This window comes from Pteropus medius, unplaced genomic scaffold (genome assembly GCF_902729225.1).
Source record: "Pteropus medius unplaced genomic scaffold, Ma_sr-lr_union100, whole genome shotgun sequence".
NCBI classification, from domain to species: Eukaryota; Metazoa; Chordata; class Mammalia; order Chiroptera; family Pteropodidae; genus Pteropus; species Pteropus medius.
This window is the reverse complement of record NW_024355109.1, coordinates 1,619,367-1,643,919: the sequence shown is the minus strand read 5'-3', so window position 1 is coordinate 1,643,919 and position 24,553 is coordinate 1,619,367. Positions and strand designations below refer to the sequence as shown.

Sequence of the window (24,553 nt, the reverse complement as noted above, 5' to 3'; positions counted from 1 at the left end):
AGGGAAGTGACTTGCTCAAGGTCACGCAGATTCTAGAAAGGCAGAGGCAGAGTTGGAACAGAAATTGGGCTGATCCTAAGTCCTGCCCTGAGTCCTCTACCCTCATGTTCTGGCACCAGCCCTCTGGATTTGGGTTTGGCATGAGGTGGAGGCAGAGCATGTGGGATCTGGTGAGACTCAGAAGTGGTCTCAACAGTCCCAGAGGCTGGAGTCTCCTCAGGCCACCCTTTAGGGAGAGCAGAACGGGGCTCTGGAAGGAGCTGTTCCCCTTCCTTTGAGGTTGCTAAAGAGGAAGCCGTGATGTGTCACAAGAAGCCTGGGCCTTGTCACACCCTGTGTGTCTATCGGTCGTGCTGGGATCTGTGGACTTCATTTGCCACCTGCATGACCGGGAACCCTGGGAGGCAGCTCCATGACTCTGACACTCACTGCCCTTCTCTGCCTCGGTGAGCTTTGGGGAAAGAGGTGGGATGAGGTCCCCTCTCCTCCCAGGTCCTCGTCCCTGAGAGACCCCAGGACTCAGGGAGGCTCCGTGGGGACAGAATTTTCAGAGGAGGAGACACACTCTCAGACTTAGGTCTGGTCCCAGCACCCAGGGGCCCAGAACAGGCCTGGAGCTTCTGTGTGGGGGTGGGGACTGTTCTCATGGGACTCTCTTTCAGGGTTGTGTCAGGGCCCATGGGACCTGGTACAAGCGGGTAAGTGCCCCCAGAACTCCTGCTTCAGCCCCAAAACAGCTCTGCGCAGTTGGGAGAGCACGGCGGGTCTGGGCTGATGGTGACCAGTGGAGGTGGGGCCTGGAGTAACAGCTGGGGAAACTGAGGGGAGAAGGGTGCCCCTGACACTTCAGGTCTGATTCCTTTTCAGGGGACCTCCCCAAACCCACCATTAGGGCTGACCCCAGCCCCATGGTCACTTTAGGGAGCCCCGTGACCATCTGGTGTCAGGGGTCTCTGCAGGCTGATGCCTACCGTCTCTATAAAGAGGGGGGCTCTGGACCCTCAGCTAAGAAGACCCTAGAGGAATCCAGCAACAGGACAGGTTTCTCCATTGAATCCACGAGCTCCTCTACTGCAGGACGGTACCAGTGTGCATATCACATCAGCGGGAACAGCTGGTCAGAGTGGAGTGACCTGCTACCCCTGACAGTGACAGGTAAGGGGATGGGGCCTTGTCCCCTCCCCACTCTATGCTCCTCCTTGTGGATAGAAGGGAATAGAGTGTGGCCTCAGGGGGACCTCATCCTTCATAGCCCACACCTGGGGTGGGGGTGACAGTCCTCCTTGAACACAGCTCCCTTCTCTCCCTCAGGCTTGTACGGAGCACCCTCCCTCTCAGCCTACCCAAGCCCTGTGGTGGCCTCAGGAGAGAACTTGTCCCTCTTATGTAGCTCAGAGTTCACATCTGGCACTTTCCATCTGCTGAAGGAGGGAGGGGCTGACCCACCGCAACACGTGGAATCTAAATGGCAGCCTAACACTAGGAGGTGGCAGGCCCTGTTCCCCATGGGCCCCGCAAGCACCTCCCATGGGGGGACCTACAGATGCTATGGTTCTCACAGCTCCTTCGTCTATGAATGGTCAGAGCCCAGTGACCTTCTGCGTCTCGAGGTCACAGGTGAGGGGACCACCACTGCCCAGTCCCATCTCTTTCCTTGGCCCCAAATGGTTGACCTAAGCCTTGTGTCCAATGGACCCCTGGGAGTCATGGGGGTCAGTGACACTGGCCTCCTGGGGACAGAATCACAGGCGGGAGGCTGGGGGAAGGACATGTGAAAACTCTGCAGTCTCAGTAAGCAATGTGGGGTGTGTCCCCTCGGTGCCTCTGTTCCCTCCTCCCCAAGTGTGTACAGGGAGCCCTCCCTCTCAGCCTAGCCGAGCACGCTGGTGCTGTCTGGAGACCGGCTGAGCCTCCAGTGTCACTCGGAGACCGGCTTTGACAGATTTGCTCTGACCAAGGACGAAGGGCTCACACCCCCACAGCGTCTCGGCAGTTATCACAGCCCTGATTTCCATCTCCTGTCCCAGGAGTGCTCTGGGCTTAGGTTGACAGGGAGGAGCAACAAGGAGATTGACCATAGGGGAATCCCTTGCCGAGGAGAGATGGAAAAGATGAGGAACACCACACCCCCTGCAGGCCTAACCCCACTTGGGCGTGTGCAGGGAGAGTGCAGAGTGTGGAGGGCCGACTTTGGGGACAAGGACTGGTGCTACAGATGACATGAAGGGCCAGACAGGGCCCTGCATCTTCCTCCTGTTCCTACTCCATGCAGCTTTGGGGTCTGTAGACCCTCAGTCACGTGTGGTACAGAGGGTCACGTCCAGTCACGGGGCAGGTGCACATCTGGGATCTTTGAGGACTGTGATCTGCATGACCTCTGTGACCTCTTTGTCCACAATTCCCAGCCTCCCTCCCCCAAGACTACACGCTGGGGAATCTCATCCGGATGGTCGTGGCTGCCTTGATCCTGCTGGTCCTCGGGGTGCTGCTGTTTCAGGCTCGACCCAGCCTGAGGGGACCCAGGGAGCAGCAAGAGGACAACACAGAAGGCAACAAACCCACATTTCAGTGAGGCAGATCATTGAAAATAAATCTTGCATGATCAGGACGTTCTAGAAGAATATATGCAGCACAAATTGAGAGAACTATACAGAATGTCAAGAACTGTAAACATTGCTGACACGATGACAAACATCTGGAGTGTTGCCTGTAGAGAATCTTCTGCAGCTAAGCTGTGGACAGTCCCTCCCTCCCATTACCGAATTTCTTGAAACAGAAAGGTTTCAATCCACACCTTCACGCCTGGTCTGCTTTCATATGTATATATATTCTTCTTCATTTTTAATAGCCACATAACTTGATACATACTTTTCCTCAGCTCAGAATCCAGAATCTGTCTTAGATAACGGAACAAATGGGTAAAATCAGCTCCAGTTTGGAACAGATAAGTCCAAGATCATTCCCCCAACTCCCCTCTGGACACATAGAACCAGCCTCTGTTCATCACATGATAGTTTCTAAGAAATGCCTTCAGTTTCTATGTGCACACTGGTGTTTGAAGTGACAGCCTGATGACGTGATGCTAAACTGACTCTGAAATAAGTTTTTAGAGTGCTGGGAGTTATGGTATTTGCATATTTGTTTGAGGTAAATACTTTCTTTGTGGCCAATCTAAAGACCAATGTGAATGCTGTTGGGGTGGAGTGGATAGAACTGTCTTTCGCAAATGAGTACAATCCAGCTGTAACACATGTCATGAATGGTCTCACTTTGCACGTATGTTTTCCTCTATATTAAAGGTCATGGTCAGTTCCATCTCAGTGCTTTACCAGTTTCAATGAAATTATGTTGCCAAAACCTAATACATCTACATGAGTGGCAAACAGAAAACAATGGCCCAATCAATTGTGGGAGAAATATTGAGTGCCCAGAGTCCCAGCACATTACTAGCAAGAGTAAGAATTGCTTCATTCAGTTTGGGGAATAAGTAATTATTACTAGTTAAAAGAAAGAGAACACAGCTCTAGCCCACAACTACAGACACTAGAGAAAAACGTGTGTGTGTGTGTGTGTGTGTGTGTGTGTGTGCGCGCGCACTGACACTTATGAGAATATCGACAAGCGTGTTCTGCACTTTAGACAAAAACCATAGAAATTAATATCACAATTAATGGATGTTTTGTTACATATGGAATAAAATACTTTATGCCAAAAGTGAATGAAGTGAAATGAAAAGCAGTAACACAGCTTTTTTTGCAATGGGTTTGCTGCCAGAACACAGGTGTCATGAAAACCAATGCTACATCTAAACTAAAATAGAGAAGGAAAAGACTCATATCAACTTCATCATCATTGAACACATAGATTCTGGCAAATCTACCACAACTGGCCATCTGATCTACAAATGTGGTGGGGCTGACAAAAGAACCATTGAAAAATTTGAGAAGGAGGCTGCTGAGATGGGGAAGGGTTCTTTTAAGTGTACCTGGGTCTTGGATAAATTGAAAACCGAATGTGAGCATGGTATCACCATTATCTCCCCGTGGAAATTCGAGACTAGCAAGTATTATGTGACCATTATTGATTCCCCAGGATACAGAGACTTTATCAAAAACATAATTACAGGGACATCACAGGCTGATTGTGCTGTCTTGATTGTTGCTGCTGGTTTTGGTAAATTTGAAGCAAGTATCTCCAAGAATGGGCAGACCCACGAGCATGCCCTTCTGGTTTACACACTGGGTATGAAATGACTAATCATTGGTGTTAACAAGATGGATTCCACTGAGCTGCCTTATGGCCAGAAAAGACACAGGGAAATCATTAAAGAAGTCAGTACCTACATTAAGAAAATTGGCTACAACCCTGACACAGTAGCATTTGTGCCAATTTCTGGTTGGAATGGTGACAACAAGCTGGAGCCAAGCGCTAATATGCCTTGGTTCAAGGGATGGAAAGTCACCCATAAAGATGACAGTGCAAGTAGAACCATGCTGCTTGAAGCTCTGGATTGTATCCTGCCACCAGCTCATCCATCTGACAAGCCTTTGCGTCTGCCATTCCAGGATGTCTACAAAATTGATGGCATTGGTACTGTCCCTGTGGGCCGAGTGGAGACTGGTGTTCTCAAACCCAGCATGGTCACCTTTGCTCCAGTCAATGTAACAAATGAAGTAAAGTCTGTTGAAATGTACCATGAAGCTTTGAGTGAAGCTCTTCCTGGGAACAATATGGGCTTCAGTGTCAAGAATGTGTCTTTCAAAGACATTCATTGTGGCAATATGGCTGGTGACAGCAAAAATAACCCACCAATGGAAGCAGCTGGCTTCACGGCTCAAGTGATTATGCTGAACCACTCAGTGCCACATATGCACCTTTGCTGGATTGTCACGCAGCTCAAATAACTTACAAATTTGCTGAGCTGAAGGAGAAGATTGATCATCATTCTTGGAAAAAGCTAGAAGATAGCCCGAGGCTTTTGAAATCTGGTGATGCTGCCATTGTCGATATGTTTCCTGGCAAGCCCATGTGTGTTGAGAGCTTCTCTGACTGTTCTCCTCTGGGCCGTTTTGCTGTCCATGACACGAGACAAACAGTTGCTGTGGGTGTCATCAAAGCAGTGGACAAGAAGGCAGCCGGAACTGGCATGGTCACCAAGTCTGCCCAGAAAGCTCAGAAGGCTAAATGAATATTATCCCCAATACCTGCCACTCGTGTCTTAATCAGTGGTGGGAGAATGGTCTCAGAACCGTTGGTCTCAACTGGCCATTTAAGTTTAATAGTAAAAGATTGGTTAATGATCACAATGCATCATAAAACCTTCAGAAAGAAAGGAGAATGTTTTGTGGACCATTTGTTTTCTTTTTGTATGTGTGGCAGTTTTTGAGTTATTAGTTTTTAAAATCAGTACTTTTTAATGGAAACAACTTGACCAAAACTCTGTCACAGCATTTCTAGATCCCATTAAAACAAAGTTCAATGAGAAAAAAAAAACAAAAAACAGTAACACAGATAACTTTTAACCATGATTTAAAAATAAAGGGAAATTTTAAGAAGCATGCGTGTGTTTTATTACACACATAAAGTTTAAACAGAGAAACACATATCATTTATGGAGGCTGAATTGTTTTACACCCTATAAATAACAGAGGAAACAGTTCCTCGTGCAATTCATTATGGTGGTAAACTGTTAGGAGACATTGGGAGGTCTTATTCAAGACGAAACCATGGGATCTTCTGGAACACGGGCCATGTTCTCATTGACTGTCATTTGTTGACTCATAAGTCCACTCATTGTTATTGGTAAATAACACACCTGTTCATAACCTATGCTGATTTCCCATACAATTTAGTGAGGTGTGATCGAAGGGAATAGAGAAAGCCATAAGCTGCACTTGACTCTGAATATCAAACAAAGTTGAACTGTGACAGCAAATTCTTCGTATGTTGGCACTGAGGTTCCCTCAAAACAAGATCCCCGTCTACCTATTCAGCCTCACCTGAGTCTAGGCACACATCTCTGAACACACACTTTGCCCCACATCCCAGGATATGTAATGAGGAGTTTAAAACGGGTTCACGTGAGTTTCTGAGCCTGTCACATGCCATGAATCTGAAATGAGGTGAAGGTCGCCACTATGAACTTGGGGTTATTTCATAGTGGGATTCCCTTATCTTTGATTTGGGGTGTCAAAATTGGTAGGAACTCTTATCCCACCAACCTGCTGACCTCTCTCTGTGTGTCTGTTTTTTTTAGGCTGACATTCTCCAAGTCTTGATATAATGTAATTTCATCATGCCTTTTCCTTAATGCATCATAAATTTAAACAATATTACATGTTTTAGTATTTGGCATATTTCATGCAGTAATTAGATTCTTTCATAATTTCTTTTTATTGCTGATTGCTAATTAAATTGCAGCTTTCTCAGGGAATTTAATACATATGCCATTAACCTGAAAAAAATTGAAGATAAATTTATTTTTGTCCAAGAAGTACTTAATACTTTAGGAGCAATATGAGCCTTAAATGTGTGCATTCTCTCCTTGTTGCTATACACATAATAGCATATTATTTACTTACTTACTTTTCTTTTTACATTTTAACAGTAAGACATATATATACATTTACACTGTGTTCACCTCCCATAGTTAGATTTCTTTCTGTCACCACATATTTGACCCTACTTACTTATTTTTTGACATATACACATTACAAACCATTTTATGCATATTTACATGACATAATAAAGAGTGTTATAATATTTCCACACATTAGATTAAGCATTAAAGTGTGTCCTTTGCTCTTATAAAAAAATTTTCGTTCTTTATCTTATAAATTATTTCTAAGATATTCTAAATCTTATAATATTATAAAGATATTTGTCTGATTCACCAATTACATATTTATTTGTTTTATGTATTTCATTGACTGTGATTAAAGAAATGTTTGTGAGTACTGTATCTTCAAAGTAAATCTATTATTTAATAAGATAAAATAATTTTTCTTCTAAACTTTCTATTTTTGTGGAATATTTATGTAGCTATCAGGTAATTTTACTAAATAACAATAACGAATTCTTTATTGATTTCAAGTGTTCTGTAATGATTTTCTTTTAGATGAGATTCTATTGTTAGTATACATCTGTTTTTTTCTGAGTGGGCATACGTTGATCTAATTCTTAAGTCAGTCTGGTTAATCTTTTAATGTTTATTAATAAATAAATAACCTTGAGTTTCATACTGGGATTCCTTCGTCTTAAGGCATTTTACTTAAGTGTTGCTTCATTATGGATTAAGATACCCTGCATTCTTTTACTTTCTTTTTGAATTTCCTTTGTTATGATCAAGACTTATCTCTTATATAATCCCATCACCCAGTTTGGAGGTTATATATTGTATTTTCTAATTTTAGATCATTATCTCCATTTATAAAGTTAGTATTTACATTTATAATTGGGAAGAATTTTTAAATTCATCCTTTTCTTTAGATAAGAAAAGAATATTTTGCATTAGCAGAGCTGTTGTTTCTTTCAAAAAACAATCCTGCCCCACCCCATCTTTCTCTAATAACACACAGAACAGGCCTAATATTTTGATTTGCTTTTCTTAAATATAAATATATATACATGTATATACAGATTTTTTCAATGCATTATTTGTTTTGCCATTCTGACTTGTGCATCTCATTTTATCTTGAATCTATTCTTTCAAATTAATTGCATATTTTAATATTGCATTTTCTGAGTCTGTAAACAGTAGGAGGTCTAAGACTATGTGTGTCTAGAAAATGCCTTATTTTCACTCTATTTTTTTAATATAGTAAAAAAGATTTTCATGCTTCCAGTAGAGAATATGATCCAACTATGAGAAAGAAAATATTTGATAGTTAAAGATCTACCCTAACTCTCTACATCCCTCCTGGAGACGGAGCCTGACATGGGGGTGTTTAACACCTGAAACACGAGATCGGACAGGTCAGAGGTGCTCCAATCTCTTTGTACTTATGGATTTCTCCCTTCTGACGCTTTCACCTTTGCTCCCTAACAATAATTTGGGGAACTATAGAATTTTTCAACCACAATTACATTCATGAATGTACTTCCCCCTTATCTTTAGTATTTTTCTTTCATTTGAAAGGCAGCTCACATCCATTTTCTCCACTTCCATGAAATATGAAGACACACATTTGACTATCAATATACTTGTGTACCCTGACCCTGTGTGTTCTCTCTGCTTCTCTGCAAACTGTACAACCATTGGCTTCTGGAACTGTAGCAGCGTCATCCTCACTGCTCTTCTCTTGAATGCCACAGAGCCACCGGCCTTCTCTTGCTGCTCCCTGTGCATCTTGGTTTTCTAATTCCAGTTTCTCTATCTTAGTCTTACAAATTTCCTCAGCGTTGTATTCCAGTTTCATAATTGTATCTTCAGCTGTGTATTCTTGATGAAAGGAGTATTTTGAGTGTGTTATTTCAAATATTTCTTTATTTCCTCTAAGGTATTTGCTTAGTTCATTTCTAAAATTTCATATTCTTCTATAATATAACACCTGTTGTTGTTCCAATAATTCAATTATTTTTCTTTATTATTTCAGATGTTTGTACATGGTTGAAATAAAATGAGTTTCATGCTTTCATAGTGTTTTATCTCCTCAAACATAATAACCCAATTGATAACTCTGCAGACTGCACACTCACATCTGGGCAGATGACCATGTCACACCAGACAGGATGGATTCAATTTCACACACATGGAGGACATGGCTCATGCTGACCAGGGGCTGAGTCAGAGGCAGAGGTGGCCCAGGGCTCATTCCCAGACATGGGAGCAGGGACAACACTGCCTTCAACTCCAACCCTGAGCCCAGATCACCTCCCTCCCATGAGGACCTGAGTCACTCTCTGTCTGCACAGACACAGGCTCTTGCATTCTGATGACCCCTTGCTGAACCCAGGTGCCAGTGGCCACTCAGCTTTGGTCTCTCTTGTTTGTCGTGGTTGCCTGGAGACTGGGAACTTTCGTATCTCTTTGTGTGCTTTGACTTTGGTACATATTTCAGAAATATTGTAAATAGGACTTCTCAGCATAAAGAGCAGATGGGGGCTCTTGAGTGGGCACTGCTATCATCCACCCTGATGATATGTAGTCTGACAACTTATTTCATTCATGTCTCACCCCAAATGTCTTAATCAGATCTGGAAAAAAAAAAGGATTTATCTCTCCATGTCCTGGGACCACTGATCCCACAACCACTGTGAGGACTGGGGCTCATGATGACATGATGCAGATGAGGAAACAGGGGCTCAGAGGTGGACGTGGCTGCTCAAGGTCACATGGAATGTGGACGATGGAGGAATATTTAATTATCTGCTTTATTCTCCATATAAAAGAACTCACTATCCCCTAAATCGAGGGCAGAACCACATGATTTGGGCACAGCTCTTCCCGATAGACGAGGGGCAATGGGAAGCAGGATGACTCAGAGGCTTGTTCCTAGGAGGGTAGGGTGGGTGTTGTCATTAGGAAAAGGAGAAGTCTCTGAAGGGCTTGACACAGAAAGAAAGCCACACTCTGTGTCCATAGAAGGGTCACGTTTCCTTCCCCAATTCCTTGCATTTCCGCTGAGAGGTCACTGTCACAGGGATGCCCCCTGAACTGCACAGCTGGATGGTAAATGTTTGTCCCTGTTGTTCTGAGCTTTGTAGGGCACAGGCTCCCACATCCTCCTGAAGTGTTTCAAGGGCCTGAGTGATCACTGTCCACAGTGAGGACCCCACGAAGAGGTGCCAGTAGATGGACTGAGGGTGAGGGGGCCCATGGGAGGAGGCTCTAGAGGGAAGGTTGGGTCCTGGTTCCCCTCACATGGAAGGAGCTTCTCAGAAAGTCTCCAGGTCTCTGTGCTGCTCCATCCTAGAAACCAGAGCATGGCTCCTGGAGGTGTTTCCCCTTCCTGTGGGGCTGCTAATGAGACAACCCCATGACACATCTTGTGTGTCTGTCTGTCTGGGGGCTCCATGGTCTCCCCCACCTGCACACAGGACCAGAGGGAGGACACATCATGACACCCAACCTTACAACTTTGCTCTGCCTGGGTGAGATGAGGACAGGAGGAAAGCCCTGGTCTGGGAGGGACCGTGCCCCACAGCCAGGCCCTGGGCAGTCAGGGGACCCCAGGCCTCGGGAAGCTCATGGGGAGGAGGGATCAGCTCAGGACTCAGGGCTTATCTCTCACGGAGACTCTCTTTTAAGGCTGAGTGTGGGCCCAAGGACCTGTGTGCAGGCAAGTGAGTCTTTCTCCAGGGTTCCCAGATCCCAAGTGCTCATGGGGAACAAGGGGCCACCCCTACGCAGCTGGAGATGGAGAACAGCAGGTTTGATGGATGGGGAATGTCTAGAGTGTTTGGTGCTGATAGCTGCAGACTGAGTTGGGGACTGTCTGTTACTCAGCCTCTAATTCCTTCTAGGGACCATCCCCAAACCCACCGTCTGGGCTGAGCCAAGCTCTGTGATCCCCTGGGAGAGCCCTGTGACTCTGATGTTGGAGGACCTTGGGGGCCATACAATTTCTTCTGGATAAAGAGGCAGTTCAGCATCCTGGTACAGACAGACCCTACTAGAGCCCAGTGACAAGGCCAAGTTCTCCATCACACAGGTGACAAAGCACACTGCAGAGGGATATCGCTGTTACTATTACAGTTCCACTGGCTTGTGGTGACAGGTGAGAAAACACTCAGGGTTCCACCTCAGCCTCTACCCTCAGGAAGGGGTTCTGCAATCAAGGTGTCCCCCTCACAGCTCAGCCCTGGGGAAATGAGGTGTGGCCCCCATTTACACACTGCTTCCTCCTCTCCTAGGATTCTCAGAAAAACTCAGCTGTCAGCCCTGCCGAGCCCTGTTGTGACCTCATGAGGGAATGTGACCCTCCTCTTTGGCTTAGAGCAGAGGTTTGGCAAGTTCATTCTGACTAAAAAAGGAGAACACAACCCCGCCCACCCACCCCCAGACCCTGGACTCACAGCAACAGCCCAGTGGGTGATACCAGGCCCTGTTCCCTGTAGAATCCATGATCTCCAGCCACAGGGGGACGTTCAGATGCTATAGCAGTGAAAGGAACACTCTCCAGGTGTGTTCACACCCCAGTGACTGGCACGAGATTTTGGTCTCAGGTGAAGGAGTCCCATGCTGCCCAATTTAGGTTTTCAGGCACCAGACAGGTCCCTGGAGTCTCTGCTTGGAGGGGATCCCCATGAGAGAAGGGTGAGTGAGGGGACACAGGTCTCCTTGGCCAGAGAGAGGACAGTGAGATCTGGGGGCCAGGATGGGACGGGGTTTCAGTGGAGGAGCCAGCCTCTCCTTCCACGTTTGTCTCCAGGTATGTCCGAGAAGCTGTCCCTTCTGACCCAGTAGGGCCCTGTCGTGGGCTCTGGATAGAGTCTGACCCTCCAATGTTGCTCTGTCATCAGCACAGTAGGAGGCAGTGCAGAGGGTCATGTCCTGTTAGGGAGCAGATGCCCTGTTGCACATATAGGATCCTGGAGGACTATGGTCTGTGTGAATTCTGTGACCTCTTTGTCCACAATTCCCAGCCTCCCATCCCAAGACTACATGCTGGGGAATGTCTTCTGGATGGGTGTCACTGGCTTGATCTTGCTGGTCCTCAGGGTGATGCTGTTTCAGGCTCAATACAGCCCAAGAGGACCCAGGGGGCAGCAGAAGGTCAGTGCAGGAGGGGACAGTGTGCCACTCAGAGTGCTGGTGACTTGAACGTCACCTAATGACCCCAGAAGGTTCTTAGAGAAAATCTGCACCATAAATTAGGGGAGCTGTCTGCTGAGAATGTCCAGGGGAGTGAACAGGGTTTGGATGCACAGGATGCTCCCTGCACAGGATTTCTCTTCCATTAAATGTGGGTTTTCTCTTTCTACATGGTGGACCTTCTGTGACAACCCTTCTTATTCTCCAGAGAAAGACAAACACTGTATGCTCTCACTTATATGCAGAATCTAAAAAAGCCAAACTCGTAAAAATAGCAGAGTGGTGGTATCACAGGCTGGGTGGAGGGTGGTTATGGGGAGCTGTTGGTCAAAGAGTTTACACTTCCTGCTATGACAGTAATGGCAGCATGGTGGTGATAGGTAACAATACTGGGTTATGTACTTGATATTTGCTATGAAACAAGATCTTACACATTCTCAGCACCAAATGAATTGAAAAGTACGTGACCTGATTTGGAAAGTATGTGACCTGATGTAGGTGTTAGCTATTGCTAACATGACATTAGACTGTAATATATAAGTGCGTTAAATCAGCACGTTGTACACCTTTACTTGCACGATGTGATAAGCCTATTACAGATTAAGAGAGTTTGAAAAAAATAATCTCCAAGCCTGATGTAAGAAAAACTTACCTAGAGATCAGGAAAGGTAAGGAAGACTGACGATAGCAAATATTGGAGTTTGTGAATCTATCTACATATCTATGTATTTATCTATGTATCTGTGTATCTGAGAGTGAGTGCATCTATCTATCATCTGTCTGTCTGTCTATCTATCTATCTATCTATATCTATCTATCTATCTATCTATCTATCTATCTATCTATCTATCTATCTATCTATCATCTATCATCTATCTATCTATCTATCATCTATCTATTTCTATATCTATCATCTATCTATATCTATCTATCATCATCTCCATCTGTTAATCAATTTTTATGGCCTTCGGACTCAAAGACTATAAAATAAATTTCTGTTGTCTCAAACCACTCAGTTAGTTGTAATTTGTTGGGTCAGTCTTACCAAATTTGTTCATTATCATTCCTTATCTCTGTTTCTGCCTCTGTCTCTGTCTCTGTCTCTGTCTCTGTCTCTCTGTCTGTCTGTCTCTCTCTCTCTCTCCTCTCCCCTTTCTCCACAGAAATGGAAAAAACTGAGTTTCTACTAATACACAAAAAGTGATGTCAGCTAATACAACAAAAAGCAGAGTTTAAATATTTTGTTTTCTTCTAGAAATGCAGAATCAAACTGTCAGGTTACCTGCTTTTCATTTGGCAGTAAAGTAAAAAAATATGCAACTGGTCAAAGGCCTAATAAATATTAGGTGGAGATACATTTCACATTTCTTCTAAAAATGGTTTCATATTATTACCATTTTTATACATTCACTTGGCCAGAGAATGTTGAATGCTGTAAACTGTATAATTGTTATGATTTTTAAAAGGCAGCAAACTTGTTAAAATCAATACGTGATTATAGAGTTTAGGAAAACTAAAGGTGACACTTTAGACATGCATTGTGTTCAGTGATGGGGCTCAAGTCAGATCCTCAGCATCTGGTATTTTTAGGGTGAGAAGAAGCTGGGTATTTCCCTGTGTGATGGGCACCTGGTGGATGGCACCAATGTTGTCTGGAGATTCTGCTCACCACATTCTGTGACATTATCTCGAGTTTCATTTAACGACTGAAAAATAAATCATGAAGAGCTCTGCTATAAAACTTCCAGTGGGAGTTTAGCACATTTCTTGATGGATAAACAGCAACAGCTTGATCCTGCAAAGTAAATTGAAAATTGTCATCACAGAATCCACAGGTCAGGACACCTCGTCTAGTTTCAGGAGGCGTGCGGACCCAAACCTGGCCCAGCCTTGACCGGGAATGTGCAAGTGCATCTAGAAGGTTTTTCATAAGACCACAGACCACCACAATCTCCTCCAACTACCTCCCATTTTGTATGTTATCCTGGGGGTGGGATGGGGAGAGAATTCAGCACTGGGTCGTGGGACACAGGTGTGCACCTTATTTAAGGGTCCTGAATTCTATAGAGAGGGAAAATATAAATATGAGTATATGGCTTATGTATGATTCATATAGACTTTTATAGGTCTATGTTTTCTTGAGTCATTTACCTTCACAACTGCATTGTGAGCACATGTAGACATTTTATCCTTCCTGTGCAGAGAATCAAACACCTTCAACAGTACAAACTAGAGCTTGTTTCAAAAGTGATACAGGACTTCATAGTTCAATTGAGGTCTGAGCACAGCAAGTAGTGACTGAGCTGAAGACTAACGGAATCTACATTCACTTTGTGAGGTGTTGAGATTTTCCCCTCAGGTACTTATTTTTATCACAGAAAAGTATGCATGAGTGGCTGTGGATGTTCTTTGTTGAATTCTCCTAAACACATCAAGAGGACTGGTTGTAGCCTTAAAATGTTAAATATTCCTATGTCATAATTAATGTCCTGCTAGGAAGGACAAAAGCCTCTGTTGAGTAGGAAAGAGTATCAGTGTGGGTGAGCCTGGGAAATAAGGATGTACAATTAATCTTGCACTTTCCAGGACAGAAATAGTCAGCCACTCAACTCCTACTTTCTAGACTAGGTATCTCCTTAGGGACTACAATTAGGGTGAAGCATTTTCAAAAACTTCACTTAGAATGGAGCTTCAGAAGATTGTTTTAAATATTGACAAGCTGCTTCTAAAATTTATACAAAAAAGCAAAATTCTGTAAGAGCCAAAACAATTCTGAAGGAACACAGAGTGGGAGGGCTCACACTATCCAATTTCAAATCCTACTATAAGCTTCTGTAATAAAGAGAAAACGCTATTGACTCGAGGAGACACATAGATCAGTGGAATAAAATAGAGAGCAAGAAATAGACCCTCGTAAATATAATCAGTCGACTGATTTGAAAATAGCGGTCAGACCAACCAATAGAGAAACAAAACCATTCCATCAGAAATTGCTAAAAAAATTAATATCAATGCTGCTCAGTTTTACAAGATGCCACCAAAAAGCAGTTTTCCAGAGCAGCCACACCAGTGTCACTCCCATCATTGTTTCTGAGATCTTACTTGATTGACATCCATGTCAACTCTCAGTGTTTCTCCCTTATATTTTTTTACCATTCTGTGTGTATTGATACCACATGTGATTTAATGTCATTTCCCGAAGATGTAAGAAGCCAAGGAACTTGTTTAAGATTACTATACATTTGGATATCAATATTTGTAAGTTATTTTTAGTGATTTTTGTTTGTTTTTCTACTGCTGTCTTCTGTCATCTTACAGATTTGTAGGTGTTGCTTAAAATATCAGAAGGCCAGTCCAGTGTCTCATTCAGGCCTTGCGAATACCTTCTCTCACTGTATCCTCTGTGTGGTTTCCTTGCTGGTGTCTATGAGGACAGTTCATAACTTTACTGTATTCCAATGTATCCATACTTACACTCAGTTCATGGTTTTGTGCCCATTTGAAGAAATATTTGTCTCTAAAAAAAGCTAAGAAGATAGTCTCCAATGCTTTTTTGCAAAAGAGAGGTAACCAACTTGCTTTTCAGGTCTTGCTCTGAAGCCCATCTGTCAATGACGACTGTGTGTGGTGAGAAGCAGGTATGCAAATTCTCCTTGCTCCATAGACTTATCCCATTGTTCCAGCACCACTTGTCAAACAGACCATGATGTCCCCACTGCGCTGCAGGGACCTTTGTCAGGATTCAGGTGACTCCACACATGAGATCTGCCCCCGGAGTCTTCCTTCATTGGATGAGGTATCGCTCCTTCTCAATATGTCAAACCCCAACATCTCGATCTGGCTCTGTGACTTTGTGATTTCATTCTCACCATATCTCAGGCAGGTGAATCCTCTCCACACCTGTTGGAGTGGGGTTATCCTCATTGTGCTCCACTTTAGGGAAGTGGGGACAAGAAAGGAAGTAGCCTACTTAAGTGTCCTTCAATAATTCAGGAAACAGAAGTGCCACAACTAATAACTAAAGTGAGTGTTTCTGTATACGTGTGTATATGTGTATCTATGTGTACTCGTGCATGCATGTGTGTACATAAGCATGTCTATGTATGTGTATACATACATGTGGTTCTGTGTACACGTGTGTAAATATGTGTCTGGGATGCATGTGTGTGTACACGTGTGTGTTTACTGCCCTTGCAGAGGAACTCTCGTGAATGTCAAACTTGTCTGAGTCTTGAAGAGTTTCCTGGTTAGGAGAGTGACACCCAGCATGAAAGTTGCTCTGAAGAGGCAAAAGGGACCCAAATGATCCACACAAGAAGGTGCACAGAAGGCTCTACTGCTACCAGAGATATTGTCAGGGGAGAGACACTGTGGGATGTGGGCCCTGCATCCAAGGCCAGGAGGCAGCCTGCATTGTCCTGGGGAGCAGACATGTGATGCACAACCCCAGGATCCCCTACTTAGCTCACTTCTCTGAGGTACCTTGGTGTCTCCAGTGAGCCAGGAGGGAGGGATGGTCATCCTTCACACACCGAGAGCAATGCCTGCTCTCTCTGAGTGCCAAGCCCCAATCCTCACCCCCTTGGTCATGTCCTCTCCCCACCGCTCCTCCCAGCTTCCATTTCACAGTCTATCCATGTCCTGTTCAAACCTTCCCATGGTCTCCACTGCCTCCAGAGTGAATCCAGGCTCTGGTGTCTGAGCTCGAGGACATTCATGATCATCCAGATGTGACCCTGCACCCTCATCTCTCACTCTGCTTCCTCCCAGAGAGATGGGTGCGGTGATTGTGGGGACACACACACTCACATTCACATACACACACACTCACATACACACTGACCCACACTAATACTCACACACACTCATGCACACTCACAAACACACACTCACACACAATCACATAAACACACTCACATACACACAGCAATTCACACTCACACATTCACTTAACATACACTCACATTACATAAGCACACACAATACCTCACACACTCACATGCTTAACTCACACACACTCACACATACTCACATAAAACACACTCACACACTCACATAAACACACTGTCATACACAGACACTCACACACTCATATAAACACTCACACAGTCACATACTCAAAAAAGACAATCACACACACTCACGTATTCAAATACTCTGCTAACACGAGTTCTCAAGATGTAGGAAGTGGGTCTCTTTCATAATGGATATATTTTTGGTTCTGGCACCAATGCCTTGTACATAGTAAGTGGTCAGTACATATTTGTTAATGGACTAGTCGAAGACAGAAAGTAAGTCCCATTTGTGGAGAGCTGAGGAGCTGAGGAAATAAGTGGTTGTCCTATTTGAAGCCAGCCTGTCAGGGGTTGACTCAGGATGCGACCAGAGATCTGCCCTCTCTGAGCCAGGGTGCAGACCAGGCAGGGTCCTGGGGGTCAGGTGAGACATCAGATCTGGGCTTAGTGCCTCCGGAGGGCCTGGTGTCTTCCTGAGCTCTCATCCTGGAGACACCTAGAGTCAGACCCAGGAAGGGCCATCCCCTTCCTGTGGGTCCACAGCTTTGGGAACCCAGAAGAGCAGCAGCAGCTCCTGACTCACCACATCCTATGTGTACATGTCCTTCAGACCCAGGATGTCTTCCAGCTGCACATGGGGGCACTTAGAGCAGGCGCCATGCTGTCCATCTTCTCTGCTCTTCTCAGCCTTGGTCAGTTGTGGAGAGGGATAGGGGATAGAAGGAGGGGATGGGGAGGCTGCACCCTTTTGTTCAAGCGGAAATGAAGACTCGGGCCCCTCAAGTGTCTGGGGCCTGATGAGAAGAGAACCAGCTCAGGTGGCGGGTGCAAATCTCTCATGGGGCCTCCCTTGCAGGGCTGAATCTGGACCAGAACACCTGCGTACAGGCAGGTAAGTCCTCCCTAGGCTCCATGCCCCACCCCCTCACTTCAGCCTCTGGGGCTCAGGAGAGAGCAAGTGGTCCTAGGATGAGGTGATACACAGAGAGGGTCTTGGGCTGAGCTGAGTGTGAGAGGTGGGGAAGGGCTTTGTGATTCAGCCTCTTATTCCTTCCAGGGACTCTCCCCAAACCCACCATCTGGGCCGAGCCAAGTTATGTTATCCCTTGGAGGATGCCTGTGACCATCCGGTGTCAGGGTACCCTAGGGGCCCAGGAGTTCTATCTGTATAGAGAAGGAAATAGTGTGACTTCAGAAAGACAGAAGCCACCAAAGCCTGGGGACAAAGCGAAGTTCTCCATCATACCAACGACACAGCACGCTGCAGGGAGATACCGCTATTACTATTACAGTTCCACTGGCTTGTCAGAGCACAGTGATCCCCTGGAGCTGGTGGTGACAGGTGAGAGGACACTGAGGGTCCCACTTCACTCTCTGCCTTCAGGAAGGGGGTCTGCTCTCAGGGTTTCCCTCTCACAGCCCAGTCTTAGGGGAGTGAGGAGGTGTGACCCCATTTACACGCTGCCTCCCTCTCTCCTAGGATCTTACAGCAAATCCAGCCTGTTAGCCCAGCTGAGCCCTGTTGTGACCTCAGGAGGGAACGTGACCCTCCTGTGTGGCTCAAGGAAGAGATTTAGCAGGTTCATTCTGACTAGGGAAGAACACAGGCCACCCCTGGACCCTGGATTCACAGTGACAGTCCAGCGGGTGGTACCAGGCCCTGTTCCCTGTGGGGCCTGTGATCCCTAGCCATTAGGGGATGTTCAGATGCTATGGCTGTTATAGGAACACCCTCCAGGTGTGGTCACCCCTCAGTGACCCCCTGGAGCTCCTGGTTTCAGGTGAGGAAGTCTGACCTGCCTATCTAGATTTTGAGGCACCAGACTGGTTATTGGGTCTTCGCTGGGAGGGGAGCCCTACATGAGAGAATGTGATCCTGCTGTGTCAGACATAGAGCCAGAGGGACACTTTCCTTTTGTCCAAGGAGGGGACAGCCCATTCCCTCTTGCATCTTAGAACAAAGAACCGAGCTGGGCTGTACCAGGCCGAGTTCTCCATGATTCCTGTGACCTCAGCCCATGGGGGCACCTACAGGTGCTACAGCTCATGCAGCATATCCACCTATCACCCCAGTGACCCCTGGAGCTCACGGTCTCAGGTGAGGGGCCCCTACCCTATCCTTTCTGGGCTCTGTCACTTAGGGCCCTCTCCCCGTGGGAGTGGAGCTTCAGTGGAGGATCATATAGAAGAAATGTGTCCCTCAAAGTTTTTTTCATGCCTGGCAACCTCTCCCCCTCACTTGGGGTTAGAAAGGCACCAGGTGGGCAGTAGGAGGGTCTTTGGGAGACCACAGAGAGAGTCTGAGTGAGGTGGGGACCCAGCCTCTTACCCCTTTCTGTCCTCAATCTCAGAACCATCAGGAAACACCAGTCCCCCACCCATTGCGCCCGTCTCCACAGCTGGTGAGTCAATGGGGCCTCCATGCCCAGAGGGAGCACAGACCACCCCTGGGCAGATCTGAGTCTCTCAGAAGGTGTGCTGTCCCCCAGATACTCAAGGATGGGCTGTGTCATAGAGGGCCTGGGAGTCACGCAGAGATGCTGGGGAACCATAGGGGTCCAGGGGTCTAGGGCTGGGAGATCATGGCAGAGGAAGATATGGGGCTCATGCCGGGGAGGAAAAGAGGGCAGAGTGATGAAGCCCCGCCTCACCCCATCCTGACTCCCAGGAGGTTTTGAGGATTGGGCCTCCACCTCCACGGATCCAGGCCAGCAGAGGAGTGAGTGAGGGTCTGGCAAGTGGAGGTAGGTCCGTAAGGGGCAGGGCTGAGTTATGCACTGGTTCCAGGTGCCTCTGGAGAGCCTGACGTGAACACACCCCTCCCTGTCTGGGCTTCAATTTCTCCATGTGTAAAAGGACAGAATTGTGGCTCAGAGCTTGGATTTCCCTCCAGATCTGGCTCTGGCCTCTTAGGAAAGGGGCCTCACAGGGAAGGCTCCCAGGATGTGATGTCTTGGGCCTGCTCCCTTTGCAGGGTGACAGTGACACTATACAGGGAGGGACAGGGTGACAGCGGCTGGAGTTTCAGGCCGTTCTCCTCTGCTCAGGGGCACAGCACAGAGGAGTGAACTGAGGCCAGACGTGATCAGTTCCAGCTCTGCTGCTTCCGCTGTTGCCTGGGGCCCCTTCTCTTTTGAGTGTCTAGTGTTTCTGGGTGGCCCCCTGTCCCTTCCTGCTCATACCCCTGGGAGATTAGGTGGGATGAGGGCCTGGCCTCACAGAGTATGGGAAGGCAGAGCCCCCAGCCCAGCAGACCTTTCCATGGGATCAGGCCCTGCAAGGTGGAGCCAGACCCAGAGAGACGCAGCATCCAGCCCATGCCCTGACCAGTCCTGGTCCTTGTGCTGGTAGAAGGAAGGTGATAAGGAAGGACCCTCTGCTGCAGATGAGGCTAGGGACTGCCCCCTGAGGATGTGGAGCCCAGAGCATGAAGCTGGCATCTGCCTTGGGGGTAGCGTGAGGAGAGCACAGGGACCCACAGTCCCTGATTCCAGCCCCAGCACTGCCTCGTCCTGGCTGTGTGACGTGCGGCATGTGACCAGCCTCCCTGAGTCTCAGTTTCCTCATCTGTGAATGTGTGGGTGGAGTCTGCAGTCACCTAATGCATGACCTTCATGAGGGTTTGAGATCATAGTGACAGACCCAGCACGTGCCTGGCACATACGGGTGCTTGATTAAATGGTACCATTGACTTATCAATGACGTCATTCATGCCAAGGTCTCAAAAGGTACCTGAACATCCTGATCAGGGTCTCAGTGTCCATTGTCCTGATGGTCTCCCTCCTTCTCTTCCTGCTCCTTCGACACTGGCATCAGGGCAAACACAGTAAGTGAGGAATGGGGTGACGTACATGTAGGTTATCAGCAAGTTGTGCTAAGGGCACCTCAAACACGAGGAAGGGCTGGGTGTGACAAAATATCCAAAAAATATCCATTTGAAAATCTAGCAAGAGCTTGCTGTTGGTATTCATAGGGCTGTCTCCTTGTCATTCAGGCATCAGCTCTGAAAATGTCTTCCATGATCATGGTGAGGTAAACCTGTCCTCCTTCCATTTACCATCTCTTATGTCTCTGCTTGTTGTTTTTTTTTTTGTTGTTGTTGTCTTTATTGAAATGTAATAGACAATTAGTTGCTTGTATTTACATTGTACAATTCAATGATGGTTTTTTCAATTATAGTTGGCATACAATAATATACCAGTTTCAGTTGTATAGTACAGTGAGCAGAGATCCACATAACCCACAAAGTGATCACCCCACTAAATCTGGTACCCCTCTTCCCCCTAACATATTTATTACAATATTATTAACCATCTTCCCCTTGCTACACTCTACATTTCCATGTCTATTCTACAACTATCCATTTGTACCTCTTAATCTCTTTGTCTTTTTTTTCCATTCCCCCAAACCCTCTCCCATCCAGTATCTCACTAAATATTCTCTGTATTTATGAGTTTATTACTGCTTTTGTTGTTGTTGTTTATTTTGTTCTTTAGATTCCACATGTACGTGAAATCATGCAATATTTGACTTTATCCAATCCATTTTATTCAGCACAATACCCTCTAGGTTCATCAAGGCAATATCTTTTTCCATCCCACTTCTTTTAGTTTGTGTGTGTCTTTTAATCTGAAGTGAGTCTCTTGTAGGAGCATATGTAGGGGTCTTGTTTTCTTGTCCATTCAGCCACTCTTTTTTGTTGGAGCACTTAATCATTTTCCATTTGAGGTACTTGTTGACAGAAATGTAGTTATTACCATTCTTTATTCTTGTTTTTGATACCTATTTTTCTTCTTTAAGAAATCTCTCAACATTTCTTGTAATACTAGCTTGGTGGTGATAAATTCCTTTAGCTTTTTTGGGGGGGGTGGGGGGAGCTTTTTATCTGTCCTTCGACTCTAAATGATAGCTTTACTGGATAAAGTGTTCTTGGTTGTAGATTCTGGATTTTCACCACGTTGAATATTTTGTGTTAAGCTCTTCTGTCCTGCAAGGTTTCTTTTGAGAAATCATCCGCCAATCTTATGGGTGCTCCCTTGTAGGTAACTAACTGCTTTTCTCTTGCTGCTTTTAAGATTCTCTTTTGTATTTAACCTTTGGCATTTTAATTATGATGTGTCTTGGTGTGGGCCTCTTTGGGTTCCTGATTTTGGGGATTGTATGAGCTTCCTGGGGTTGTATGTCTGTTTCCTTCACCAGGTTAGGGAAGTTTTCCATCATTATTACTTCAAATAGCTCTTCAACATCTTGTTTTCATTCAGGTACCCCCATGACACAGGTATTTTTACCCTTAATAGTGTCCCATAGGCTCCTTAAATTATTGTTATAGTCTTGGCTTCTTTTCTCTTGCCATTCTCATTGAGTGTCCTTGGCTTTCCCATCCTCTATATAAGTCATTTGATCCTTTTCTTTATTCACTTTGTTTATTCCATTTAATGTACATCTCATCTCAGATAATGTATTCTTCATTTCTGACTGGTTTTTTTTTTATAATTTCCATTTCCATTTTTATGTTTTTATCTCTTTGTTGAAGTTCTCACTGCATTAATCTACACTTCTCATAAGTTCATTGAGCATCTTTATAACCAGTATTTTGAACTCTGCATCTGTTAGATTGTTTGACTCCATTATTTCTGGATTTCTGTTCTATTCTCTCATATGGTTTCTGCTTCTTTGTCTTCTCATTTTGGCTGCCTTTCTGTGTCTGTTTCTATGTACTAAGCAAACCTCCTAAGTCTCTTTGTCTTATTAATATGGCTTTGTGTGGTAAGTAGGTGTCCAGTGGCACAGTTCTGAGAAGAGTTCAGCGGCAGGCCAAATTTAGCCCCAGCATGTGCCCCTCTGGGGCCACCTGTTAAGATTCAGCAAACAATCCACAGATGCTGTACTTATAGTCGCCTCAAAAGGCCACACCAGAAACCAAGGTCATCTGCTACCAGTGTGAGTCTAGGCGCAGCTCAGCAAGGAGCACCTGACTCACCTAGGATACACCTGCATGTGGCTTAGGTGGGGGCCATGAGTTGGGGGTGGTAGAGTTTCAGGGAATCCTCTGGGACGAGCGACTTCTGTTATCCAGTTTGATGTCTCCACTATGCCAGCACTGAGTTCCCACACTGGGAGCAAGGAAGGCTCAACAGAAGAACAATGGATACTGCTGACTCTTCTGTACAGAACAACTCTCCCCTTGGCCCTCACTCTGACAACTCAGTGTCCCGCTGTAAGTCCCTGGTGCGCCCTGCATGCAGCCGAATCAGCACTGGTGCTCAGAGTGAGCAGGTCTGTCACTGCGAAAATCCACTAATGGACACAACTCCTTTAAGAGGCATCTGTAGCTTCCACTGCCTCTGCCACAGGTTCTGTCCCACTCAGCCACTGGGAACTGGGCAGCTTCATGTCCTCATCCCATATTACCTTCTGCCATCGCAGCATGATTTCTTAGATTTCTCCGTAGTTGAATGGCTTGTTCTTCTAGATCCCAGGTGATTTTTCCTTGCTGTTTGCTCCTTGTTTCTGTCACAACTTTGATTTGGTCGCCAGACTGATGAACAGAGCCTCTATTATCTATGCCATTTTTTTTCAAGAGTCCTGCTTGATTTTCATAATTATATGTGTGTTGTTGCTTTGCTTAAAGTCTGTTCAACTGCCTCCTATTGGCTAGGCTCCATAAAGGCAAGGACATTTTTTACCTTCTTTGTCATGTCTGACCTTTACTAAGCTTATAAGTTCGTTGAGTCAGTGAATGAATAGATACCCTGCAGTTCCCTTAGATGTTCATTTGTTCATTCCATCACTCAGCTCTAGTTATTAGATTTTATTGAGGGGCTGTTATTTTCACAACTCTATTTGGTTCTAAACATAACCTCTGCTCTCCATGACCTCACGTTCCCTTGGGGAGACAATGATGAAATCATCATGGGCACAAATACCTAAAATCATACAGTGCAAAGTGCTATATAAGGGGATAGAGTGTGTTTGTAAGAGCAAGGATGGTTCAATTGAATAGTTAAGAAGGATTCTCTGAGATGGTAATATTTGAGCAGACAAACACAGTGGAGAGAAAACACTGTATTCATATTTAATGGAAGAGTGTTCTGGGTAGAAGGAACAATCAGTGCAAAGGCTGAATTAGGAATATGCTCACTTTATTCCAGGAACAGCATGACTTCCAGTGTGGCTGGAGGTAGATGGACAAGGAGAAAAAATGTTAGCCATGAGGGTGGCAGGCTTTGGAGGTACTTGATCACACAGATCCTTTAGGTGTGGATGCTTGTGGAAGGCACTGGAAGGTTTTGTTCAGAGAGTGACATAATCTGATTTATAGTTTACAGTGGACACTCTGGTTTCGATGTGGTAAAATGTAATAATGTATACAAGTGTGGAATCAAGGACACAACCTGCCTTCACTGTCTCTGTCCAGCAGACACCTGAAGATGATGACAGATAGAGAGTGACATATGCCCAGGTGAACTATGTGAGACTCAGACAGAGAGTGGCCACCCTTCCCCTTTCTTCCCCATTATCAATGGAATTGCCTGACATGAAGAACAGACAGGCGAAAAAGGACAGAGAGATGGGCAGTCAGGTGTGTCCTATCTTCCCAGGGCTTCTGGAGTATGTCCATCCCAACTGCATACCTATTTCCCACTCTCCCTTTGCTCCAGGCTGCTACATCTGAAGCCTTTGAGGATGTGACCTATGCCCAACTGGACATCTTCACGCTCATACAGAAAACAATACCTCCTCCATCCCAGGAAGTGTAGCCCCAAGGTGAGCCCAGTGTGTG

The 24,553-nt window shown here is 45.6% G+C and overlaps 2 protein-coding genes across 2 annotated transcripts; both read left to right on the top strand.

The window, feature by feature from the left end:
* On the top strand, positions 1 to 24,530 carry LOC120598379 (uncharacterized). Its single transcript, XM_039857166.1, is given in 17 exon segments — positions 1 to 446; positions 663 to 698; positions 868 to 1,155; positions 1,312 to 1,639; positions 1,844 to 2,206; positions 2,406 to 2,568; positions 4,275 to 4,838; positions 11,043 to 11,166; positions 17,271 to 17,462; positions 17,627 to 17,662; positions 17,828 to 18,112; positions 18,251 to 18,378; positions 18,380 to 18,868; positions 19,439 to 19,514; positions 20,489 to 20,596; positions 22,032 to 22,048; positions 24,432 to 24,530. Coding segments are annotated over 17 exon segments (3,330 nt in total). The 5' UTR covers positions 1 to 412.
* Positions 4,260 to 5,205, top strand: LOC120598336 (elongation factor 1-alpha 1-like). The gene is given in 2 exon segments (XM_039857110.1): positions 4,260 to 4,854; positions 4,857 to 5,205. Coding segments are annotated over 2 exon segments (912 nt in total). The 5' UTR covers positions 4,260 to 4,274; the 3' UTR covers positions 5,189 to 5,205.
* Positions 24,531 to 24,553: the final 23 nt, after the last annotated feature.